The sequence below is a fragment of the Penicillium cinerascens genome, assembly GCF_028974065.1.
Source record: "Penicillium cinerascens strain IBT 15544 chromosome Unknown contig_24_segment0_segment0, whole genome shotgun sequence".
Lineage (NCBI taxonomy): Eukaryota > Fungi > Ascomycota > Eurotiomycetes > Eurotiales > Aspergillaceae > Penicillium > Penicillium cinerascens.
The window spans coordinates 1,119,163-1,138,689 of record NW_026695290.1 but is presented as its reverse complement, the minus strand read 5'-3'; the positions used below and the strand labels follow the sequence as shown (position 1 = coordinate 1,138,689).

Here is a 19,527-nt window from a genome sequence, read left to right as displayed (position 1 = left end):
AAGCTGCATTACAAGTCTATATGCTCGCTGACTATGGATAAAGACTCGCGTCGCATCATCGATGACCTCGTCTTCGACTGTCCCCCTGCCCAAAGTTCGGCGGGACCTTGGGTATCGTGTTACCCATACCACCAGAGCCAGAGCCAGAGCCACCACTTCCACCACTACCCTTCTTCGGCTGAGTGAGCATAGCCCACACCTCAGCCATTCCAGCTCGACGTGCAGGGAGCATACTGTACTGCATGCTGTATAAGTTGCGGCGGTGGATGGGCGGGACGAAGCGGCCAGTAGCGAGGCAGAAGATGACGCGTGGTGCTAAATAGTGCTTTCGAAGTCGGTGGCCGAGTTGGAAGTATTGGTCGAACATTGCGCGGAGCGGAAGTGGGATGGACTAGGGAATGTTAGAACGTTGATGTATAGGGGGAAGAATTTGACGAACTTCAAGATGGATGTATGAAAAGGTAGAGTCTGAATCCGTGCTCTGCTTGTCCAGTTCATCCCGAAGCTCGAATCGGATACCTCCAGGTAGTCGCTGGGAATCTTTCACGCGTAGCATGAGCGCAAAGAGAGGGAAATGGTTCAGGAACGCCAGACAGGTGTCGAAGCCGGCCTTCATGGAAATGATCAACATTCGAGCCGAGGCAAAGGTCAAGTAAAAGACCACCACGGTTGGCAAAAGGAAAAAGAGCACCGTGAAGAGAATGGTTCCTAGCAAGAGTTGGTCGAGGTCGTAATCGCATGAATCTATTCGGTTGCGCAGTACGTTCCGCTTTTTCCCGCGGAACAGATGGAAAAGGGAGATGATGATGGTAAGCTGCCAGTTGAAGATACGGGCAGAGGCGATGTAGAAAGAGTAGATGTGAACGGTCAGAATCGAGAGAAGGTCAGAGAAGAGGGCAATGGGCATGCTGGCTCCGGCGAAGCTGGAACAGCCGACGATGTAGATAACAGCAGGGAGATATGGTTGGAGATTGGCGATGCAGGCTGCCCAGTTCTCAATGACCCAGAGGAAGAGATCACCGAGGAAGGCTGCAAGCTCGTTGTTCAGCTTTAAACCGGCAGGCCAGTCCATCAGCCATGAAATGGTGCGTTGCAGGCCTTCAACGGTCCAGCCAGTGAGAACGAGGTTGATTTGAGAAGCCACCCAATTCGCGTTGTCAATGATATATGAGCCGAGGGCAATTCCGATGATCACATCATTGGCCACCAGCCATAGACTGTTGTAAAACCGAATATAATCGGGGTGGCTGGTCGTCACACTCTCCCAGTTGTCTTTCCTCTGACGCAATTTGACATACTGGATAGGCCAGTAACAGAACTGCTGCAGCCGTATATCAACCTGTTGAGCAGTTGCAGAAATATCCTTGATAGCCGCGGCATCTGGTCTTGCACGCCATTCCAGAACCTGTAGGACGACTTCCGCGACTGATCGGTGGGCCACGAGCCCGATGACAAAAACCCTAGTGACAACCGGCCAAATCCACTGCCAGAACACATGAGCCACGCAGAGAACAAAGAGTCCCCACAATGTCGTAGCAGATTCCACGACACGCTCACCAACGCTCATGCTTCGTTTGGCCCGGATTCCAATTAGATGACTGTTTTTATGCATCAATTGACTCATCTCGTAGGCGCAATTGACTTGGTTGACAATCAGAGGAAGAGCCTGCTCTTTAAGCGACGGAACATGCTTGACCACCGTGTGAAGTTTCAATTTTTCAACCAAGACTCGAGACCGAGCTTTCTCCCTCTCTTCCTCGGACTCGACCTTACTCGTTACTGAGCCACCATCCTCTGTGGCCTTGACTTTATCACCCAACGCAAGGGAAATCGGATCCAATGACATATATTCCATGCGCGTCGGTTGTGGACGGTGAAACATAATAACCTGAACCGACAAATTGGCTTCCGGCGGACAATAAATCTGCGGCGCTTTCGACGGCGGGTGCGTAGTCACATATAGATGGGAGGGATTAAACGACGTCGGAGGATCGCGGAGATTCGTCGAGCCGAGAACATGCATCTGAGATCGGCCACAGAGGCTGAATATGCGAACAATTGGATGTGGAGCATTTCGAAAGAGGATTCCAGCGCGAAGCGCATTGTCGACATTCCGTGGCTGTCAATAGAATCAGTAACTGCCGCGCAAAGCCAGGCCTTCAGCACAAACCTCGACATCTTCCAGCACCGTGAGCACAAAGAAATCCAGCTCCGAATTGCGCCATCCAACTATCACCCCCGGCAACGAGGATCGCGGGAGATCATATGGCCAAAATACCCGCAGTAGCCCATCGCTCATGAGCATATTGTCATCCTCCGGGTGTCTAGAAGGAGCCTCGCCGGCGTAATTGTTCCCGCGCGGAAACGCCGAGGTTCACGTGGCGTGGGTGCTAATTGCGCACGCTGTTAGCCCATGATCGATATCGCCAATACATCAATGCTCATGTATCTCCACTGTCTGGTGTAACTCACCAAAGTGCCCTCCCTCGAAGCCAGGTGATTGATAGGCAGAATCAAGAGAAAGAAAAAGACCGAGAGAATCAAGAACCCCTTCAACGTGCGAGTCTAAACCCGAATATTATTGTAAGCAACCGAGCAACAATAGCGCGCCAAGTCGAGGCGGAGGGGCTGCCCCCATAAACCAACGTACCACGACGCCGTGATCCCACGCGAAAATGGCCAATTCGTAAAGACGGGTGACAAGGTCCCACCTGGCGGTGATGTAGCCCGCGACGAAGATCCCAAGGGTGAGGATGGAAAAGGGGTGCATGAATTCAGGGTAATCCAAGCGGGTCGCCGATTAGTCTGCGCGCATAGCTGGAGGGGGAGGATCGAAGAATTTCCGAGAGAGTTGTGAGGGTAGACGATGGAGATACCGGGTGGATTCCTAAGGTTGAGGAAGAGCTCAAACGAGTGGCTGATGAGGACAATCCCGCGCCTGCTCCGCGCGTTGTCTGGACCGATTAAGGTGGCACCACGTGACTCGGATCTACATGCACTTATCATGAATAAAATGGAAGTAAACGAAATGAACAAAGTAGATGGAAATGGAAAAAAGGTATGAATTCCCCCCAGAAAGATGTAGCTAAGTTGCGTTCTCGTGAAATGCCTTTTCCTAGATGTTCCCGCGGACGCCAGACTCCTGAACAACTCAATCGAACCCATTATAGAGCCTTGATGCCCTGGAACACTTTGTTCCCCTGCAATTTCTCATCTGCTTGAACCAGATCGCGCATTATCTGGCGCTTCTGTTCTGGGGATAGCTCCTTGCCTTCGATCTCTGCTTTCCACTTGACCAGCATCTCCTTGAGAAGTGCGCTGCCTTCTTCAACTTCTTCCTGGGAGTACTTGTCCAGCGAGGGTGCAGGCTGTTGACCAACATTCTCGCCACTCGCAGAAGTAAAGTCTTCCAACTCTTCAGCCTTTTGACGGGCCATGTTGACAACCTTGTCTGGGAAGCGAACCAATTCGGCGACGTGGATACCGAATGATTGATCACAAATGCCCGGCTCGACGCGGTAGAGCAGCGTGACCTGTCGCTTCTTTTTCTCCTCCGCTTCGGCGTGGTTCTCGGTGCCATCACCAATGAAGGCCACGACATGCAAATTCTGCACGGCTTTGGGGTAGCGATCCGCCAATGCAGTAAGTTCGTGGAAGTGAGTTGCGAAGAGTCCGAAGCAGCGGATCTGTGTCACAATGTGCTCTGAGATAGCCCATGCCAGGCCAAACCCATCGTAGGTACTGGTTCCACGGCCCAGCTCATCGATGATAATCAAGGACTCTGAAGTGGCGGACTTCAGGATGTTGGCGGTTTCAAGCATCTCTGCCATGAAAGTCGACACACCCTTGAGCTGCGAGTCACTAGCACCAACACGGGCAAGAATGCAGTCGAAGATTGTCATTTCGGCCTCGGTGCAGGGGACGAAGCAGCCAGTTTGGGCCATCAACGCGATCACACCAATTTGGCGAATGTAGGTCGATTTACCACCCATGTTGGGACCGGTGATAATGAGGAAAGAAGACTCGTCACGGATCAGAGAAACATCATTGGTGATGAAGGAGATATCATCCTGCATCTCCATGCATGGGTGACGGGCTTCCTTGAGAACAGTGTTGCCCGTTCCTCGGGGGTGCATCTTTGGACGGACATATCCTGACGGAGCATGAACAGACGCATGGGCAAAGCTGACAATAACGTCAAGATGAGCCAAGACACCAGCGAGCTGTTCCAAGACCGGGCAATATGAAGCGGCGACGTTGACGACCTCGTTGACAAGGCCGGTCTGGGTTCGGTTGTAGTTCGAAGACAGCTGGTCGTGTTCCCGACGGAGAGACTGCATAGTTGAAGTGGTGAAATACACACCGTTCTTCTGCGTCGAGCATTCTTGGTACTCACGCTTGTTGCGGATGCAGCCCGCCTCGGTACGAGTGAGACGGAAGCACCAGCCGTGGACTCGGTGGTTCTCCATGAAAAGCTTCTTTTCCATTTCCTGGTTCAAGTCTTTGGCAACCCGACGGTGCTCCATATCCATATCATAGCGTAGCTTATCGAGCTTCTTGCGAATCACCCGAAGGCCCTCGTCGAACTCCGGCTTGATGATGAATTCGTGGTTCTCCAGGGCATCAAGGTCAACTGTAGTTTCCACCATCTCCTCCAGCTTGGCTAAGCTATCCGAGTGAGCCCGGATCTTGGATGTATACTCCTTCTCCAGCGGCGACTGGTATTGTTCATCCATGACATCTTCCAAAGCACCGACGAAGCCGGGCAGACGAATGGCGACCTGATATACACGAACGACATCCTCCAAGTTCGCCTGCTTCCTCTGGAAACGCTTGGCGAGTCGATAGAGGTCGGGAATCGCGCGCAGGTGCTCCTCTTGCATGGTTTGACGGAGCTCGGTGTTCACAACAAACGCCTCAACAAGCTGTTGACGTTGCTCAATCGCGGCTAGATCCATCAGGGGTTGCTTCAGCCACTGCGAAAGCAAGCGACTTCCCACAGGGGTCTTGCAATGGTTCAGCAGACCGAATAAACTCATACTCTTGGCACCGTCCCGCGGACCGGGCATAAGGTTCAGAGCACGGAGTGCGGATGCATCAAGCTTCATGTACTGTGACAGATCATGCTGGTAAAGCTGATACTGACCGAAGTTGGTCGGGTCAGACATCACACCGAGATACTTGATCAAAGCCGAGGCAGAGCCCATAGCAAGCTTAAGCTCCGTCTGGGGCAGGGTAGCGGCCGAGCGCTCATCTCGGAGCAATCGAGTCAGATCCTGTTCGATATCTCGCACGCCGAAATCCGCCGCGGGCCGCTCAGAAATGGCAATTCCACAGCTATCTGCGATGGCTCGAATCTTTCCCAGCTCCACATCCTTCCGTGCAGCATCCATCTGCACCAAGCACTCCTTAACACCGAGCTGGATGACCAGAGACTCGAAGTTGGAGTAGACATCGTTATCCAGAAACTCGCTAACGCCCAGCTCTCGCACGCTGGCATCAGCAAAGCACACACCGATATTCCTTGCCTCGGCAGCCTTCGCCGAGATCTTCACAGCCAAAATAATAGGCGCAGAGTCCATAGACAAAGCACCCACGCTGCCCAGCTCCTCCTCCACATCCTGCAGGTTACCGGGGCTGGCCTGCTTCGCCAGCTTCCAATTCCCCTTGCCCGCACCACCAGAGACCCAGATCTCGATACGCTTGTTGAGACGGAACAGAGATTCGCGCAGGAAGTTGCGGAACACGGTCACGCTCATGGTGACGGAGGGTAGACCGCCAGTTTCGCTGCGGCCGAGGTTGCGGAGAACGGAGGTGGTCTTGTACACGGTACGAGCGATGAACTCAGCATCTGCACCGTGCGAGGAGTACCAATCTCCTCGATCGAACACGCGGATGGTCTCATTGTTGTCGGAGGTGGGGAGGTCTTTGTAAAAGCGAATGAAACCGACTTCGTCGTCGACCTGCCACGGTGCTTGTTAGTCAATTTTGCTATGGGATTGATCTGCAGACTGAATGCAAAGCATACCTTGAGATCTGGCCGTGAAGACATTTTATCGGTGATTCTGCAATGTTAAGGAGGAAGATCTGGGCTGAACTTGGGATGAGCTACAGACGCGCTCCGGACGCGGTCACGTGGGACGCGTCGCGCGTTAAGTGGTCGGTGGCTCCAGTGTTGATACATCAGACTACTAATTGATGGAAGTTTATTTCAAGATATCGTTATTATTATTGAGGATCTAATGCTAATAGTAGCCAGAGTATAGGCTAAGACATAAAATGCTACAGTACAGGGTATCATCAAACGCTGATGCAAAACCGCGAGCAGCCCGGCTCCACGGATGCGAATACAAATCAATCAACCAAACAATCCACCGCTCAAATACTAAGAAGAGGAGACTGCACACAAGAACCAGACTTGTCCCAGTTGGCCTTCATTTGTGAGACCTTGGCCCCGATTTCTTTAGATGCAATATCTTTGCAGGATTTCAACACCACAGAGCGCATCTGATTGATAGTAACGATGTTAATCCAGTTACCAGCAATTCCAGGTTCCGCGAGGATCTCAATGCATGCCTCCACCTCCTCCTTGGGAATGGGGTTGCGGGCAGAGTCGCGAATGTGTTGCACGATGGTGTCGAGCTGGAACGGCTTGCGCTGGTTGGCAAGCATGGCCTTGATACCAGTGCCCACATATCCAGCGGGGCGGAGAAGAGCCAGAATGTTGGCAACTTCCTCAACTCTATCAGCAGCAGAGCGACGGAGGATCTCCTTCTTGGACGGCGGGGGGGGCAGCTTAGACTGGATCAGCTCTTTGTTCTTGATGCGGTCCAGAAGGCCTTGTCGACGGCTGCTGGTGGCAGCCAATGGCTTCGAGCCAGACTTTTCCATGTCCGAGCGCAACTTGTCGGCTTTCATCCGAAGCACACCTCCTCTCAGGTCTTGCAGGCGCTGCTGGCCTTTCTGGAACGCGGTGAATGGGGTGAGGGACTCGTGGATGACGGCGAGATCGAGTGTGTTAAGGAACAGAGAAGGACGATCTTCCTCGGTGACCTGCTGCAAAGAGTCTTCAGTCTGCGCCCAGAGCAGATCAAATGCCTGCTCAAACGCATCTTGCAAAGCCGGAGGCTGTGTATCCGACTGCACAGTTCGTTCAAGGCAGATCTTGCCCAGTCCGTAGTTTGCGAGACGGTAAGAAACATCCTTGGCTTTCAAACCTTGGTCCCAGACCCAGAGCAGACGCTGCAAATCATTGATCTGCACCTTGCGCTTCCTCCATACACGGGTAACGCTGGGAAGGAATTCTCTCAGATCGGCAGGGGTGTTCGGGCCATTGTGTGCAGCATGGAGAGAGAGGGCCTTGACAAAAGACGAGTGAAGATCCAAGAAGTCATTGATACATTTTGTGCGCGGTGCAAGTTTGGGCTCTTCGCGGATCGGGGTGAAGTTGAGTTTCGACTGCTTCGAAGGGGTTCCGGGTGTCGAGGGGGCCTGGTCAATTTGGGCTGGGGTACTGGTTCGACGACTGGGAGTGCGCTTGGGTGTGGCATAGTGACCGCTGCGAGGCGAGTTGACAGACAATTGGCTGAACTTGAGAGTCTTCGAGGGGGTCCCGGCTTCCTCCTCTGGTTGCCGAGTACCGGTGTCGACGTTTTCGAGCTCCTGCAGTTTTCTCTTCTTTGAAGGGGTAACCGGCAATGTGGCAGTCTTGCTAGGTAGCGAGACAGTCGGCTTTCCGGCTAACTGCGGTGTGATACCGGCCTTGGTTGCCCTGGTGAAGACCTGGATGGCGGGTTGGGCCTGCAGGCTCTGCCTGGTACGCGGCATCGCGACTGCAATTTTTCTCGTGCGGGTTCAGAGGGGGAAAGAAGAAGTCGAGACGGATAAATGGAGATGAAGTATACTCGGGGTAAGAGATACCGGGATATTAGAGAGAATTGGGGTAAGAACAAGAAAGTGAGAAATTGCGGAAGGGAAAGCGTGAAGGGTAGTAAAAGGGCGCGAAGTCCAGACGTGAACGTGAGACGCGTCCGAGTCGCGTGGAAACGCCCTTGTCTCAATCGGGTTAAATCACGCGTGTCTCCACTGGACGGAATTAACCAAGTGTCTTAAGCAGCAGTTTGTGCAGCAGAAAGAATATGGTTTTGTTAGAAGGAATAGATAATAGAATGACAATTTGTATAGCAGGGAAATCACTTCAGGAGAAATCGGATCGACATTCTCGTCACTGTGGTAATGCTCGGGCATTGGAATGTCGCGACCGGGACTACGAAATCCTCGGCTGGCCAGAACCAGCCGGCCAACACGCACTAGACCGGGCGGAATAGTTGACGCTAGCACTCAGGTGCAAATGCAGTTTAGTCCCCCCAAGTACTCCACCGTGGCCTGCATAAGTGATACTATTCCCGCCCCGCCAGCATCGACACCCTCACCACTCCGCAAGGACGACTCAAGTAGAACACGCAATTGAATGATGACTCTCATTGATCATGAACATAATATTGCCGATTAATTAACCATCAGAGATGAAAAGTAAAGCAGACCCGTCCGCATGGACCCATCTATTTCTTGCCTGAGAACCAGCCAGAAGCAGTCCCCTTGGCCTCCGCAGCCTTCTGCTCAACAGTGCGATCCATCTTGTCAATGCCCTCGTTGAGCTTGTTCCGGGCTTCCTGGCTAAGGTCGCTGAACTTCTTCTTTCCGTCCTCCGCCGCCTCAGGGATTCTCTCGTCCAGCTTGAACTTGGAGCGGGCGTTGTTGACCTGCACTGGTTAGCGATGTTCATAAAGATCAGGAACCCCCCTGGGGAATAGACAGCCGTACAGCTTCATCGATGTTGGCACCGGCCTCCTTGCCGAAGTTGGCGCCCGCCTGCTGTGCATTGTTACCGTGGGGCAGCTTCTCGCGGGCCTTCTCGGCGTCAACTGTATCGGATTAGCACCTTCCAGTAGCTTCGGGGGCGAGGAAACGCACTCTTCATCTCCTTCTTGGCACCGTCGACATTGCCGCCCGATCGGTAGAGGTAGTAACCGCCTGCGCCTGCGCCAGCGAGGACGAGGTAAAGGGGCATTCGGTTCTTCGACATGGTGAAATGTGGTAGGTCAAGTAATGTGAGTTTGGTTGAAGGGCGAGTACCTGAAGGAATCGGGGATGCCAGCTTTTATAGCAAGGGTCGCCGTCAGCAGACTATGACGTCTATGCCCGGATCGTTCGACTCGGGCCCTGCATGTGCTGCCGCCTGCACCTCGTTTGCTTGTCGGTGGCTGATCGACTCGGAATGCGGTTACGGGAAACAAGGAAAAATAGTCATGTTCAAATGGTTCGATTCGGTCTATTTCTATGCTCGTTGACCCTTAATTCATGCTCCGGTGTTGCCATTCACGAATTGATGCGGAAGTCGGGGTGTGGTTTCATTCGGCGCTAGCCTGGTCCAATGCTCCCCTCTCGACGTCACCGGCTGGTCATCGCCGAACCCGTTTCCACTTACCATCGTGCCACCCACGGTTTTGCTGCTTAGTATTCTACAATCAAAGAATCCTTCCATGGGATCGGGTTCCCTCGACTAGCAGATTCTGGGCCTCCTCGTGCGTGTGTTCGGGAAATGGGGGAATGGGGGATCCTTGTCCATGCGGGGTCAAGGTCGGGGTTGGAGATCGTCTTCATTCGAACTGGATAGTCTACAACGCATAACGTAATTCATCATTCGTATTGTCATATTGAGTATAACGATCATCAAGAGTCCGTAGGCACATAATCCACCGTCATAAAAAAAGTATAGTAAGACACAACGGAACTATAGAGACAAGTCGTCCCAAAAGCAGAAACACGGCCAAGCAGAGAGAGTTCGAACGATCGAAGCCACACCACGACCGTCGACAGCCCGGACCAAGTCCAGGCTGGGGTATCGTCATGCACACGACGCCATCCAAAGCTCCCGCACGAACGCCAGGGCATGCAGAGAACCAGAGCTCCATTGACCCAATAAACAAAACTCCCGAACATCTGGAGGAGATTTCCATCATGTATAAGTCATCAAGTCGTCAATTCATCAAGGGAAGAGAGAGAGAAAGAGGAGAGAGAGAAAGAGAATGTCCACGGTTGTGTGAATGGACAGGAAGAGCGTCGGGGTGCAAAAGTATAGGATAATCCAATTTACAGGAACAGCTTGGTTGCTCCTTTGTTCTCGCTCGTCGCGACGGCCACCAGGGCCTCCAACCGGCCCATGCCGGATTCCCGTGCAGATGGGTCGGAGAAGACACCGGTCCGCGGCTCTCGCTCCGCGTGACCCGCGTAGCCGTCGGTGTGAGGAGATTGTCGATCACAGATCTATGACGGCGATTAGTATGCGAGGCGAGAGCCGTCCGTTCGAAGAGGAGTTCCTACCGGTTGAGGATGGTCGGATGGCAGCGAGGAGTCGTTCGATTCAATAAATCCGCTGCTGTGTACAATCGCTGGGTGGTACTCAACCGATGCTGTGGATGGAGTGTGAACGCCCTCGCTGCTACTGGAGTCTTCCGGAGATTGGTGGTTTGGCCGACTGCTAGTCGAGAGACTGGGAGCATGGCCACGGTGTTTCTCAGGGCTCCTCTCCACCATAGGGCCGAAGGCTGGCTGGTACGAGGAAGACGGGCGAGAAGAAACGTTTTGGAGCTCTGCAATCGTCTGCTGGCTCCAATGAGATGCATCTCGGGAAGACCGTCGATCCCGAATGTCAAGACCCGTGAGGTTGTGATGCAATGACATGTCCCAGGACACATGGCCCCGACGGTGACCAGGACCGGAGATTGGAGGCGCCGGGCGCACCGACGGCTGGTTATAGCTGTAACCGGATCCAAACGCGTGGCTTGGAGGAGGCCGGTGGTAGGTATCAATTTGCATCGGGCTCGGCTTGCGGGTAGGAGGAGTCAAAGGTCGTTGTTGAGAGACAACCTTGTCGAAACTTTCAATTCCCGGAAGTCGGGGAGGATGTTCCGACTTGTTGCTGTTGATTCCACCGCTTGGTGGCTGGACGGTGTCGGGTGTATGGAACTGGCTCAGACCACTGGTTCCTGGTCGGCCAAATGCTGGATATGTTGAAGGATGCCATGTTCTTCTCCGCATTTCCGCCTCGGCTGCGGTGAGAGTACCCTCATCACGAGACGACGGGTAGTTGGTGCTAGTCGGGCTCGCAAAGACACCGGCCGCGCTCGGCGGGTACGGGGCCCCGGCGGGTGAGGTGACATAGGCTGGAGGATATGCGCTGCCGTGCTGCGCAATGAATGGATTGCTGCTGGTGGGGACGGAAAGACGACGAGCGGCGGTTCTACCTTCCCAAAAGCCATGGGATGCAGAGGACATAGGAGAGGCATACTGCGGGCTAGCACCCGGCCCGGCAGAGAACACATTGGATGGAGTATACGGCGATCCGCTCGAACCGGGGACGCCACGAATCTGGCCTGGCGGCGTACTCGGAGGCTCTCCCATCGGATCCAGTCCTAAACGAGCCCGAGTGGTCGGGTCGTTGGCCATCATGAGGGGTGGGGGTCGTCGCCGAAGTTCCGGAGGTTGGCTGAAGGTGGAGGCTGTAGATGTGATACTCGAGGTCGACAGGTTCCTACTGTGACCGCGGCTGTGGCCGCCCGCGCTGCCTCCTGTACCTGCTCGGGCGCGGCCCGGTGGACGCACTCGGTCCGTACGCACCTGACGTTGGAATCGAGTGCCCGTGGCAGCCAACGAATCACCCGGGATCTCTTCATTCACGTGCACCGTTTGGGCATGCTGCCGCAAGTTATCGAGTCGGGAGAAGCGGCGCGAGCAATGACATTGAAAAGGACGCTCGCCAGTGTGTTTGCGAATATGTCGAGCGAGGTGTTCACTGCGAGTGAAGCTCAAGTTGCAGGGAGGAAAGTCCGTGCAGAAGAAGCGCTGTCCCTTCTTCTTCTTCGACGGCGGCGCACTGCCCGGCTCGTCCTCGTGGTCGGTATCATGTTCCCCTTCGGAATCGTCGTGCATGTGATCGTCGGACGAGGAAGTGTTCCTGGCATGGCCAGACGCCGGTGCCCGCGACAGGCCTTCGCTACCGGCGGTCATGGAAGCGTCCGGGCGTTGATCCGCGACGGAAGAACGTTCTGGGGTGACCGGGTCCCCTTTAAGGTTGGCACGGGGAGTTGTCACACCGTGCATGGCGTGGTCCTCGGGGGAAGAGTTGTTGACGGGGAGGAAGGCGGCCATGGTGGGCGTCAGCGGTGGAGGCGGATGTCAAGGATCTCTCGAGTTCCGGAGAGGGGGGGCGAAAACCACTCCTATCCTCCCGCGGTCGCAAAGCTGACAACCCGGTCCACGTCACTATAATCCGGTATTCTATCAGGCTCGAAGTCGAAGTGTCGAAGGAGCCGCAGCGCTACGCCGGAGAACTCGGAGGGCAGTGAGACACTGAGTCGGATGGCAAGGCTGACTGTAAACATTTGCGCAAAAACCTTAGTATAAGACTACAGGAACAAAGCGGTTCGACACGTACATTTGCAGCTTAGGAGAGTGAGGGAGGAGGGGAGGGGGTTGGAGAGGGGTTGGATATGGAATGTACCTTCCAAGTCCGAGGCGACGCAAGGGTTGAGAAGAAAAAAGAGAAAATGTGGGAGGACAGGGGAAAGAGAGTTAGCCGATCGCGAGCATCTCAGGCACTGTCAGGGAGACAGGTCGCGAGGGATGGTGGGACCCGATCGAGGTTTCAGGTTGGTATGAAATAAGGTGATATATCCGACCGGATTGAAAGGGTAAAGAAAAGGAAAGGAAAAGGAACCAACGGGGTACGGAAGGGAGTGATGTAAGTAAAGAACATAAGAAAATGGTGACGACGAGAAAGCAAAAGGCTTATCGGAAGCGAGGGGCAACTTCTCTCCAACATCAAATTGAAGATCCCAGGAACTCCATGCTTTCCGGGGCTACCGATGCGAATCATCGAGGGTTTCACCAGATCGCAATGCGACTATAACCGCGTGTCGACGGGCGCGAGTTCCAGACCGTCGTTCTGCCAATCCCAGGAACTCTCCACGAACGCTAACCCAGGAGCGGGAGGATACAGTCTCCATTACATCCATTCAGCATCCAATCTGTGAAGGTACCAGGCACCTCGACGATGGATGATTCATAGCGCCTCCGCCACCATGGTGCAGCCCCGGGTCCTGGACCTCCCTGTACCTCCGCTGGACCCGTTGGCGGATCGAGTGTACGAGTCTTTGACGTTCACCACCTGCTGGACCCAAAGAACGGTCCACGACCAAGATGGTCTTGGACCGTCCAAGAACTTTACAAGTCTGGTTCTTCTGGAGAAGGCGATCGGTCTCGACCTTTTCACCTCGCTTGTTTTCCTCCCATACGGCCCCCTTGCATCCGCGTGGATGTATCATCGCAGGGTTTGTGAGGAGTGGTGTCCGTCATACTCTCCCTCTGCACGGAGTTACTGACTTTGTATCTCGGTATGGTTACGCGGTAGGGGTTGGGCGATTCCGAATGGTCCGTTTGAATACAAAAACCTCCGCCTCTTGCCCCTGGTCTGGCTTTTGCCGAGACGAGCTCGAGCCTCTTGAGGTACGATCTGGGCACTGACCCTACTCTACGGAGATGTACCTTTTACATGCTAAGTATAGGTTGCGGGGCTCTTATCGTGCAGCACTGGCTCTTTGGAGATATGGTACCGGCCCTGGCACCGGTACTGGTACTGGCACTGGCACTGGCACTTCCTAAGGTTTGGCAATATGATACTCTTTCCCTGACCATGAGTCCTTAAAACCTTCAGGGCCCGGCTGGGACCGACTGGATCGTTGATGATCACCGTGCCTGCGTCTACCTTGATGTAAACTTTCGCACTGCTTCCCCACCCCCAACCCCCAACCCCTCTTCTTATCTGCAAACGGCAATGCGGGACACTGATATCGATGATCGGCGGATCCCAGCCCGTTGCACAAAAAAAAAACCTTAGAGATGTATTGCTCGCATGACGATGATTCATACGATATGCCATGGTACAGGAGTACTTTAATGTACTCTAATTCCCCTACGGATAAAAATCGTGCGATTTTCTACAGGGTCCTCGACATTCAGTTTCAGTCAAAGAACGTGACGCCACCTGAAATGTGGATGATGTGCTGCACTTCTCCAACATGCCCCTCCGGGATTATGCTTTATAGCAACACGATTGGTGAGATGGCGTTTAGGATACACGCACGCTGAGACAGCGGTGCCCCACATCCCACTAGCGGTGACTCGACAGTAGGCAACGCCGAGACCTTGATCAACGCTTTGCCCCTCCCAGGGACAAGGGCAGGACAGGGCCCAGTATGATGATTGGGTCCACGGCCACGCGTAAGGCTACAAGCGTATTCCGTACTATACACCATCCCCCCTCAGCTGTAAGGGTCGGGTACCTGTAGGTACAAAATGCAGGGCGCCACCCTGAGGCCAAGTGGGCGCACGGCCAGGTAGCGCCAGGTACCGGCTGCAGGTCTTATCGATAACCCGAGTCAATGCTTCCCCTCACCCGCTCTCCATGACTGGTGACGTCGACGACTTGAATTCTCCGAGCCTGACTGGTCTGGATATTCGGAGTTATCGGTAACTGTGGTAAATAAATGCCAATCCCATGTTTACATGTAGGGTACAGTATAGGAACTGCAGTCGATCAGTTTGCCTTTGAAGCGGTCAGGGCGGCAGATGACAGGTCTCTTGGACTCGTGTTCTTCTGATTATCTCCGAACACCAATGGTCTTTTGTCGGTCTGCATCTTCAGCCAGGAGGATCCATGTACCTGCCCATGTCGCTTTTCCCGCGTACCTGGCCCTAGCCCCCCGGCCACGTACGCTCAAGCTCAAGACATGAGGCTACTCGGCGCATTATCGACCGAATCAGCACTGTCACTGCCCACGGCACATGTGATATCTGAGATTCCGCGCCAGGTCCGCTCCCCCTATTGGCCCAGGAAGCTGTACGCCTTTCGTCCAAGGCAACCAACAGCTGCAGTGCGCGCGGTCCCCAGCCCTCTCCGCAACTTTGCCTGGAAACATGTGCATCGTGCAGGAGTCATCCGACTGATCGTAAATCTCCGATTCCAGAGGTTTTGGCTCCTCAGTTCGGCAGCCTGGTGTCACTTTGCAATTCGATCCAAGGTACCGTCCTCGGCCCTCCTGCCAGGTACCTGGAACATGGGTGCCTACATTCCTGGGGTAGTTGGTCCGTGGTGCGGGCATTCGCACGTAGATCGTTGGATCGTGGATCGGACCAAAAGTGTGTTCGAATTAGGTCTAGGTGCTATATAGTTTTTTTCCCCGTAAACGAGCCGACATCTCGCTCTGCGGGTGGCCTGTAGGGTAGATATTCCAAGCTATGTTAGGATCCTATCACCGGCCCAACGGCCCGACAACTGAGCTGACCATGACCGCCGCTTCTCGTTCCCAGTTGCCCACGTTTACTGTGTCGGTTCCTGATCGTCCCTTCTCGGCTAGTAAACTGCTCGTAGATACATGTGATGCACGCATCACGCATTCCTTGATCTCGGCCTTCAGTCGGTCGCGGTTGGATCGCAGTGTACGTGCAGATACCCCCCCGCGGTTCATGATCTCTTGGACGCGTGGAGAGAGGGAGGAGGCGAGCGAGCGCCAGTAGTATGATGGTAGCGAAGACGTATCCAGGGCCTGCAAGAGTGGTTGTAGGAGGTTGATATTGTTGGGTGTCTCTGGATCGCTAGGCTGCTCGGCGTTGACAGACGGCAGGAGAGGGTGGAATGGCGATCGGAGATTCCTCAGGATAGACTCGAGAGCAATAATGTCCTGGCATCGAGCAGAGACTTCGGCAAGGGTGCGATCCACGGTAGGGAGTTGGGACAGGGCTCGGGCAAGTGAGTTTACGGAGGTCATGATAGCTGTGTGCATGTACCCTTGCAATGTCGACAGAAGAAGCTCGGGCTTGAAGTCGGATACATAGGTTTCCCCTTTCGGCATGGGTGAGAGGAGATATAGAGTGGCCGCGGCGGTTGCAAGGCGCGAACGAGCATCACGAGCCTGCTTGTAGCTCAATGGCACGGACTGGCCATTAGCCTGGCCCGATAATGAGAATCGAGTAACGGTCTGTTGCGCTCTGGATTTAATCATGTTCTCGGCGGGAATCACAAATTCATTGCGCAATGTTCGAGTGACCTTAACCCGGTCAAGCCCATAGCCCTCGTCTTCTTCTGATGTGGCAGAGAGCATCTGACGTAGATTCAGGATTGTGTAGGCTGCGCGCTCCAGTGCTCGGAACCCTTCTTTTGCGGTCGCAGCTCCGTCGGCACCTGCTGTCGCATTCTGTCCTGCCGATCCCCGACCCGTAATTTCCGCGACTTGGCTTTCAAGCTGTCGACCAAGTGATAAACAGCGCGCAACGGCCCGTGCTAACCGTACCGTAGCCAGTGACTTTTCCGCAGCGATTCGGGCTTCTTCGGCAGCCTTCCATTTCTCTATCACCTCTTTCTCCAGCCGTTCGTAACCTTGGGTCACCGAGGCAATTTGTGTTCCGGTCTCTTGTAAGATGTGTTCTGCGGCCGCGGTTTGACCTTGCGTATGGGAGAGCAGCGGGAGTGCTGACTTCGTTGTCAACGCATGAATGTGGGTGTCGATCTCTTGGAGGTCGAAGAGAACCCGTGAAAGTGGCGTTGATAGGTCCAGAGGTGTGTCGGTGGCATTATTGGTGCTCAGCACGAGTGAATTGGCGAAGCTGGCCGGCGAGAAGTCGGGGTCGAGGAAAGCCTCATAGTCAATGTAGGAAGGTTCCCCTTCCGCCATGGTCAATATCTCCGTATTTGCAATGTCCAATAATGTCACCGTATAATCACTTCCTTATGGTATTGGTTGACAATCGTATCCAAGGGAAATCGTGGAACAATCGAGGAACAATCGAGGAACGTATGGGCATCAATAAAGTAGGCAATGCATACGCATGTATTTTGCAATCGCCGGGCCTGGGAAGAAGCTGAGCTGACTAGGTCTTGAACCGGCGGTGGGACCAAGTTTATTCCAGCTCGATCTTCGAGCGCGTCGTGAGCTATCACTGGGCAAAGGGATTCGCGAATAAGGACAGCAGTCGCGAGCTCCGCGATAATCCCACATGGCTCCGATAAAGGGGGTCACATGATTGCAGCCTGAGGCTCCAGGCCCCTAAAGTAACTAATCGGGGAACGAGTGAGCCTGCTGGGCACGCCAAAAGACATACAAAATGCTATTTTACAACCTTCTATCTCAATAATTATATAATATTCTCATATTACGTACCACAGGCATATATACCTTCGGAAAAATCGAGGAATACTTTAAATGATTGTGGGATGGATAAAGATATATATCCTCAGATCCAAAGATACAATGTATTTTTTGTACTTGGTCAATATATGTTATTATTGACACAATAAACCACCAATCTTCTCAAAATGTAGTCAGAATAAGCTATTGGTGTCAAGATATGAAGTTGTATTTTGTTTGTGGTTTAGGCATGGGCCGCTGGCTTACCGATTACGTTAACTGAAACTAAATGTTGTCGACAATTACTCTTTCTGCTTTGAGCTCAAAAGTGTCATCTCCCCTATTCATCCTACCAAATCTAAAAAACATACGCCTCTCAATAAATTACGCAAAGAACAACAAGAAGAAGAACCAGGTTAGAACGACAGCACCTGACGAGCTAGAATGTAGATTGAGGATTACGCTGCGTCAAGTAGCCAGAGGACCTTACCAAGCAAACGCAGATCTCAAATAAGCAGACAAAAGTGTAAAGCCAGACCCGGAAAGAGTCCGCGAAGCCACACAGCAGCATGGCGCCGCCTTCCAATGACACGAGCGGGGGTCGGGGCGGGGGTCCATAGATAAGGTTTGATATGGAAGATCCGGACATCTTTCCAGACACGACTTGTCTCTTTGTTTGCACTAATGGAGTTGTTATAAACAGCAGAACCCTCCTTCTTCATTACTTACGACGCCAGTAGAAAGGCAACTCCATTCATAGTCACAACTCTAATATGTCTACTTCAACGGCGACAACCACCCAACAGGCTGAACTATCTGTTCTCCTGGCCGCTGAGCAGCAGATTCCCTCGGCTGCTACCGATGTCAAGTTCCAGTCTCTCGCCCGCGGTAACCGCAATGGTACGCTGAAGTTGCGCGGCATTCCCACTTTCTCTGATCCCCTTGAGAAGCGAAAGTGGATGAAAGAGCACATGGCCGCTGCCTTCCGTTGGTTTGGTAAGCTGGGGTATGGGGAGGGAGTCTCTGGTCACATCTCGATGCGCGGTATGTCCATGTATAGTGGCCACCAATCATCAAGTAGAGGATGCTAATGGTAATAGATCCTGTCCTGAAGGATCATTTCTGGATGAACCCCTTTGCCAAGCACTTCTCTACCATCAAAGCCTCCGATCTTGTGCTGGTGGACCACGAAGGATACGTCACCGAAGGAGGTGCCCAACTGCCCATCAACGAGGCAGGATTTATGATCCATTCTGAAATCCACAAGGCCCGTCCAGATGTGGTGGCCGCGGCACACACCCACAGCATCCACGGCAAAACATGGAGCGCATTTGGAAAGCCCATTGAAATGCTTACGCAAGGTCTGTTGCTCACCAATGATCGAAATTATCATGTAGACTAATGTATGGCTACAGATGCGTGCAACCTGTATGGTCGTATCGGCGTCTATGATGACCATGCCGGCGTTGCCCTCTCTCAGGATGAGGGCAAAGCAATTGCAAAGGCTCTGGGAAAGGATAATATTGCATGCATTCTTCAAAACCACGGGTGAGCCTTGAAACCCCATTTGTCTATTTTCAACTGACACTGGCTTCTCTCAGCCTCCTGACTGTTGGTACAACGGTCGACGAAGCCGCTATCCTCTATTCTATGTTGGAGAATGCCTGTCACTCTCAGCTTATGGCTGAAGCGGCTGCGGCCAATGGCATCCCCAAGAGAATCATCAGCCCCGAGGTGGCTCAGTATACTGCTGAATTTGCTCAAAACCCGGTAAGTACGACCCAATCAGAAAGTGATAACATGTCCGTGATATTGATAAATCGCAGCACAACTTCTATACTGAGTTCCAGCCAGAGTTTGATTTGATCGTTGAGGAGACAAATGGAAGGGTCCTCCAGTGAGCGCGTTCCAGTGACTTCGCATACTTGTTCGGCCCGGGCACCGCGTCCCCAAAATTATTGCCCGGCAAAGAGACTGAAATTTGGGGTTTAGAGTAAACATTAGTTAACGTAACCGGTAAGCGAGCCGGCCATGTAAGCGAGCCGGCCACCCATCCAGTTATTTTTTTACTTTGCACCTATTTTTTCAACCAAAACGCCTTTGTATTCACTAAATTATCTCTGATTACATTGATTTGCCCTATGCCCAACCTGATTACATAAAGAACACGTAAATTGACGTCGTCGCGCTGGTGCTATCGCCTGCTGAATAGGCTGGTTGGGTGCTGCTGGAGACGGTGCCGTAGGCTGTATAATAGCCCTATGGGCTTGTAAATGCTCCTGAG

The 19,527-nt window shown here is 53.2% G+C and overlaps 9 protein-coding genes across 9 annotated transcripts; 2 read left to right on the top strand and 7 right to left on the bottom strand.

Annotated features, from left to right (window-relative positions):
- Positions 1 to 55: 55 nt before the first annotated feature.
- On the bottom strand, positions 56 to 2,305 carry N7498_003512 (phosphatidylinositol N-acetylglucosaminyltransferase subunit Q/GPI1; the record flags this gene model as incomplete). Its single annotated transcript, XM_058450574.1, has 3 exons — positions 56 to 391; positions 440 to 2,119; positions 2,171 to 2,305. 3 exons carry the CDS (start codon positions 2,303 to 2,305, stop codon positions 56 to 58), a joined length of 2,151 nt encoding a protein of 716 aa, XP_058310036.1.
- A 19-nt stretch (positions 2,306 to 2,324) lies between these two features.
- N7498_003511 (uncharacterized protein) lies at positions 2,325 to 2,872 on the bottom strand (the record flags this gene model as incomplete). The annotated part of the gene is made up of 3 exons (XM_058450573.1): positions 2,651 to 2,872; positions 2,473 to 2,565; positions 2,325 to 2,390 (listed from the first exon to the last, which is right to left on the bottom strand). The coding sequence occupies exons 1-3, from the start codon at positions 2,768 to 2,770 to the stop codon at positions 2,325 to 2,327; spliced, it is 279 nt and encodes a 92-aa protein (XP_058310035.1). The 5' UTR covers positions 2,771 to 2,872.
- Positions 2,873 to 3,164: 292 nt separating this feature from the next.
- N7498_003510 (mismatch repair ATPase MSH2) lies at positions 3,165 to 6,052 on the bottom strand (the record flags this gene model as incomplete). Its single annotated transcript, XM_058450572.1, has 2 exons — positions 3,165 to 5,963; positions 6,029 to 6,052. 2 exons carry the CDS (start codon positions 6,050 to 6,052, stop codon positions 3,165 to 3,167), a joined length of 2,823 nt encoding a protein of 940 aa, XP_058310034.1.
- A 326-nt stretch (positions 6,053 to 6,378) lies between these two features.
- N7498_003509 (DNA replication factor Cdt1 C-terminal domain-containing protein) lies at positions 6,379 to 7,827 on the bottom strand (the record flags this gene model as incomplete). The annotated part of the gene is made up of 1 exon (XM_058450571.1): positions 6,379 to 7,827. One exon carries the CDS (start codon positions 7,825 to 7,827, stop codon positions 6,379 to 6,381), a length of 1,449 nt encoding a protein of 482 aa, XP_058310033.1.
- A 734-nt stretch (positions 7,828 to 8,561) lies between these two features.
- On the bottom strand, positions 8,562 to 9,085 carry N7498_003508 (uncharacterized protein; the record flags this gene model as incomplete). The annotated part of the gene is made up of 3 exons (XM_058450570.1): positions 8,562 to 8,762; positions 8,824 to 8,924; positions 8,974 to 9,085. 3 exons carry the CDS (start codon positions 9,083 to 9,085, stop codon positions 8,562 to 8,564), a joined length of 414 nt encoding a protein of 137 aa, XP_058310032.1.
- Positions 9,086 to 10,152: 1,067 nt separating this feature from the next.
- On the bottom strand, positions 10,153 to 12,210 carry N7498_003507 (C2H2-type zinc finger protein; the record flags this gene model as incomplete). Its single annotated transcript, XM_058450569.1, has 2 exons — positions 10,153 to 10,326; positions 10,384 to 12,210. 2 exons carry the CDS (start codon positions 12,208 to 12,210, stop codon positions 10,153 to 10,155), a joined length of 2,001 nt encoding a protein of 666 aa, XP_058310031.1.
- Positions 12,211 to 13,142: 932 nt separating this feature from the next.
- N7498_003506 (uncharacterized protein) lies at positions 13,143 to 13,501 on the top strand (the record flags this gene model as incomplete). Its single annotated transcript, XM_058450568.1, has 2 exons — positions 13,143 to 13,391; positions 13,472 to 13,501. 2 exons carry the CDS (start codon positions 13,143 to 13,145, stop codon positions 13,499 to 13,501), a joined length of 279 nt encoding a protein of 92 aa, XP_058310030.1.
- A 1,870-nt stretch (positions 13,502 to 15,371) lies between these two features.
- N7498_003505 (putative Golgi transport complex component Cog5) lies at positions 15,372 to 16,790 on the bottom strand (the record flags this gene model as incomplete). Its single annotated transcript, XM_058450567.1, has 1 exon — positions 15,372 to 16,790. The coding sequence occupies one exon, from the start codon at positions 16,788 to 16,790 to the stop codon at positions 15,372 to 15,374; it is 1,419 nt and encodes a 472-aa protein (XP_058310029.1).
- A 1,226-nt stretch (positions 16,791 to 18,016) lies between these two features.
- Positions 18,017 to 19,144, top strand: N7498_003504 (class II aldolase/adducin domain protein; the record flags this gene model as incomplete). Its single annotated transcript, XM_058450566.1, has 5 exons — positions 18,017 to 18,287; positions 18,344 to 18,604; positions 18,659 to 18,791; positions 18,845 to 19,013; positions 19,070 to 19,144. The coding sequence occupies 5 exons, from the start codon at positions 18,017 to 18,019 to the stop codon at positions 19,142 to 19,144; spliced, it is 909 nt and encodes a 302-aa protein (XP_058310028.1).
- Between the last annotated feature and the right edge of the window lie 383 nt (positions 19,145 to 19,527).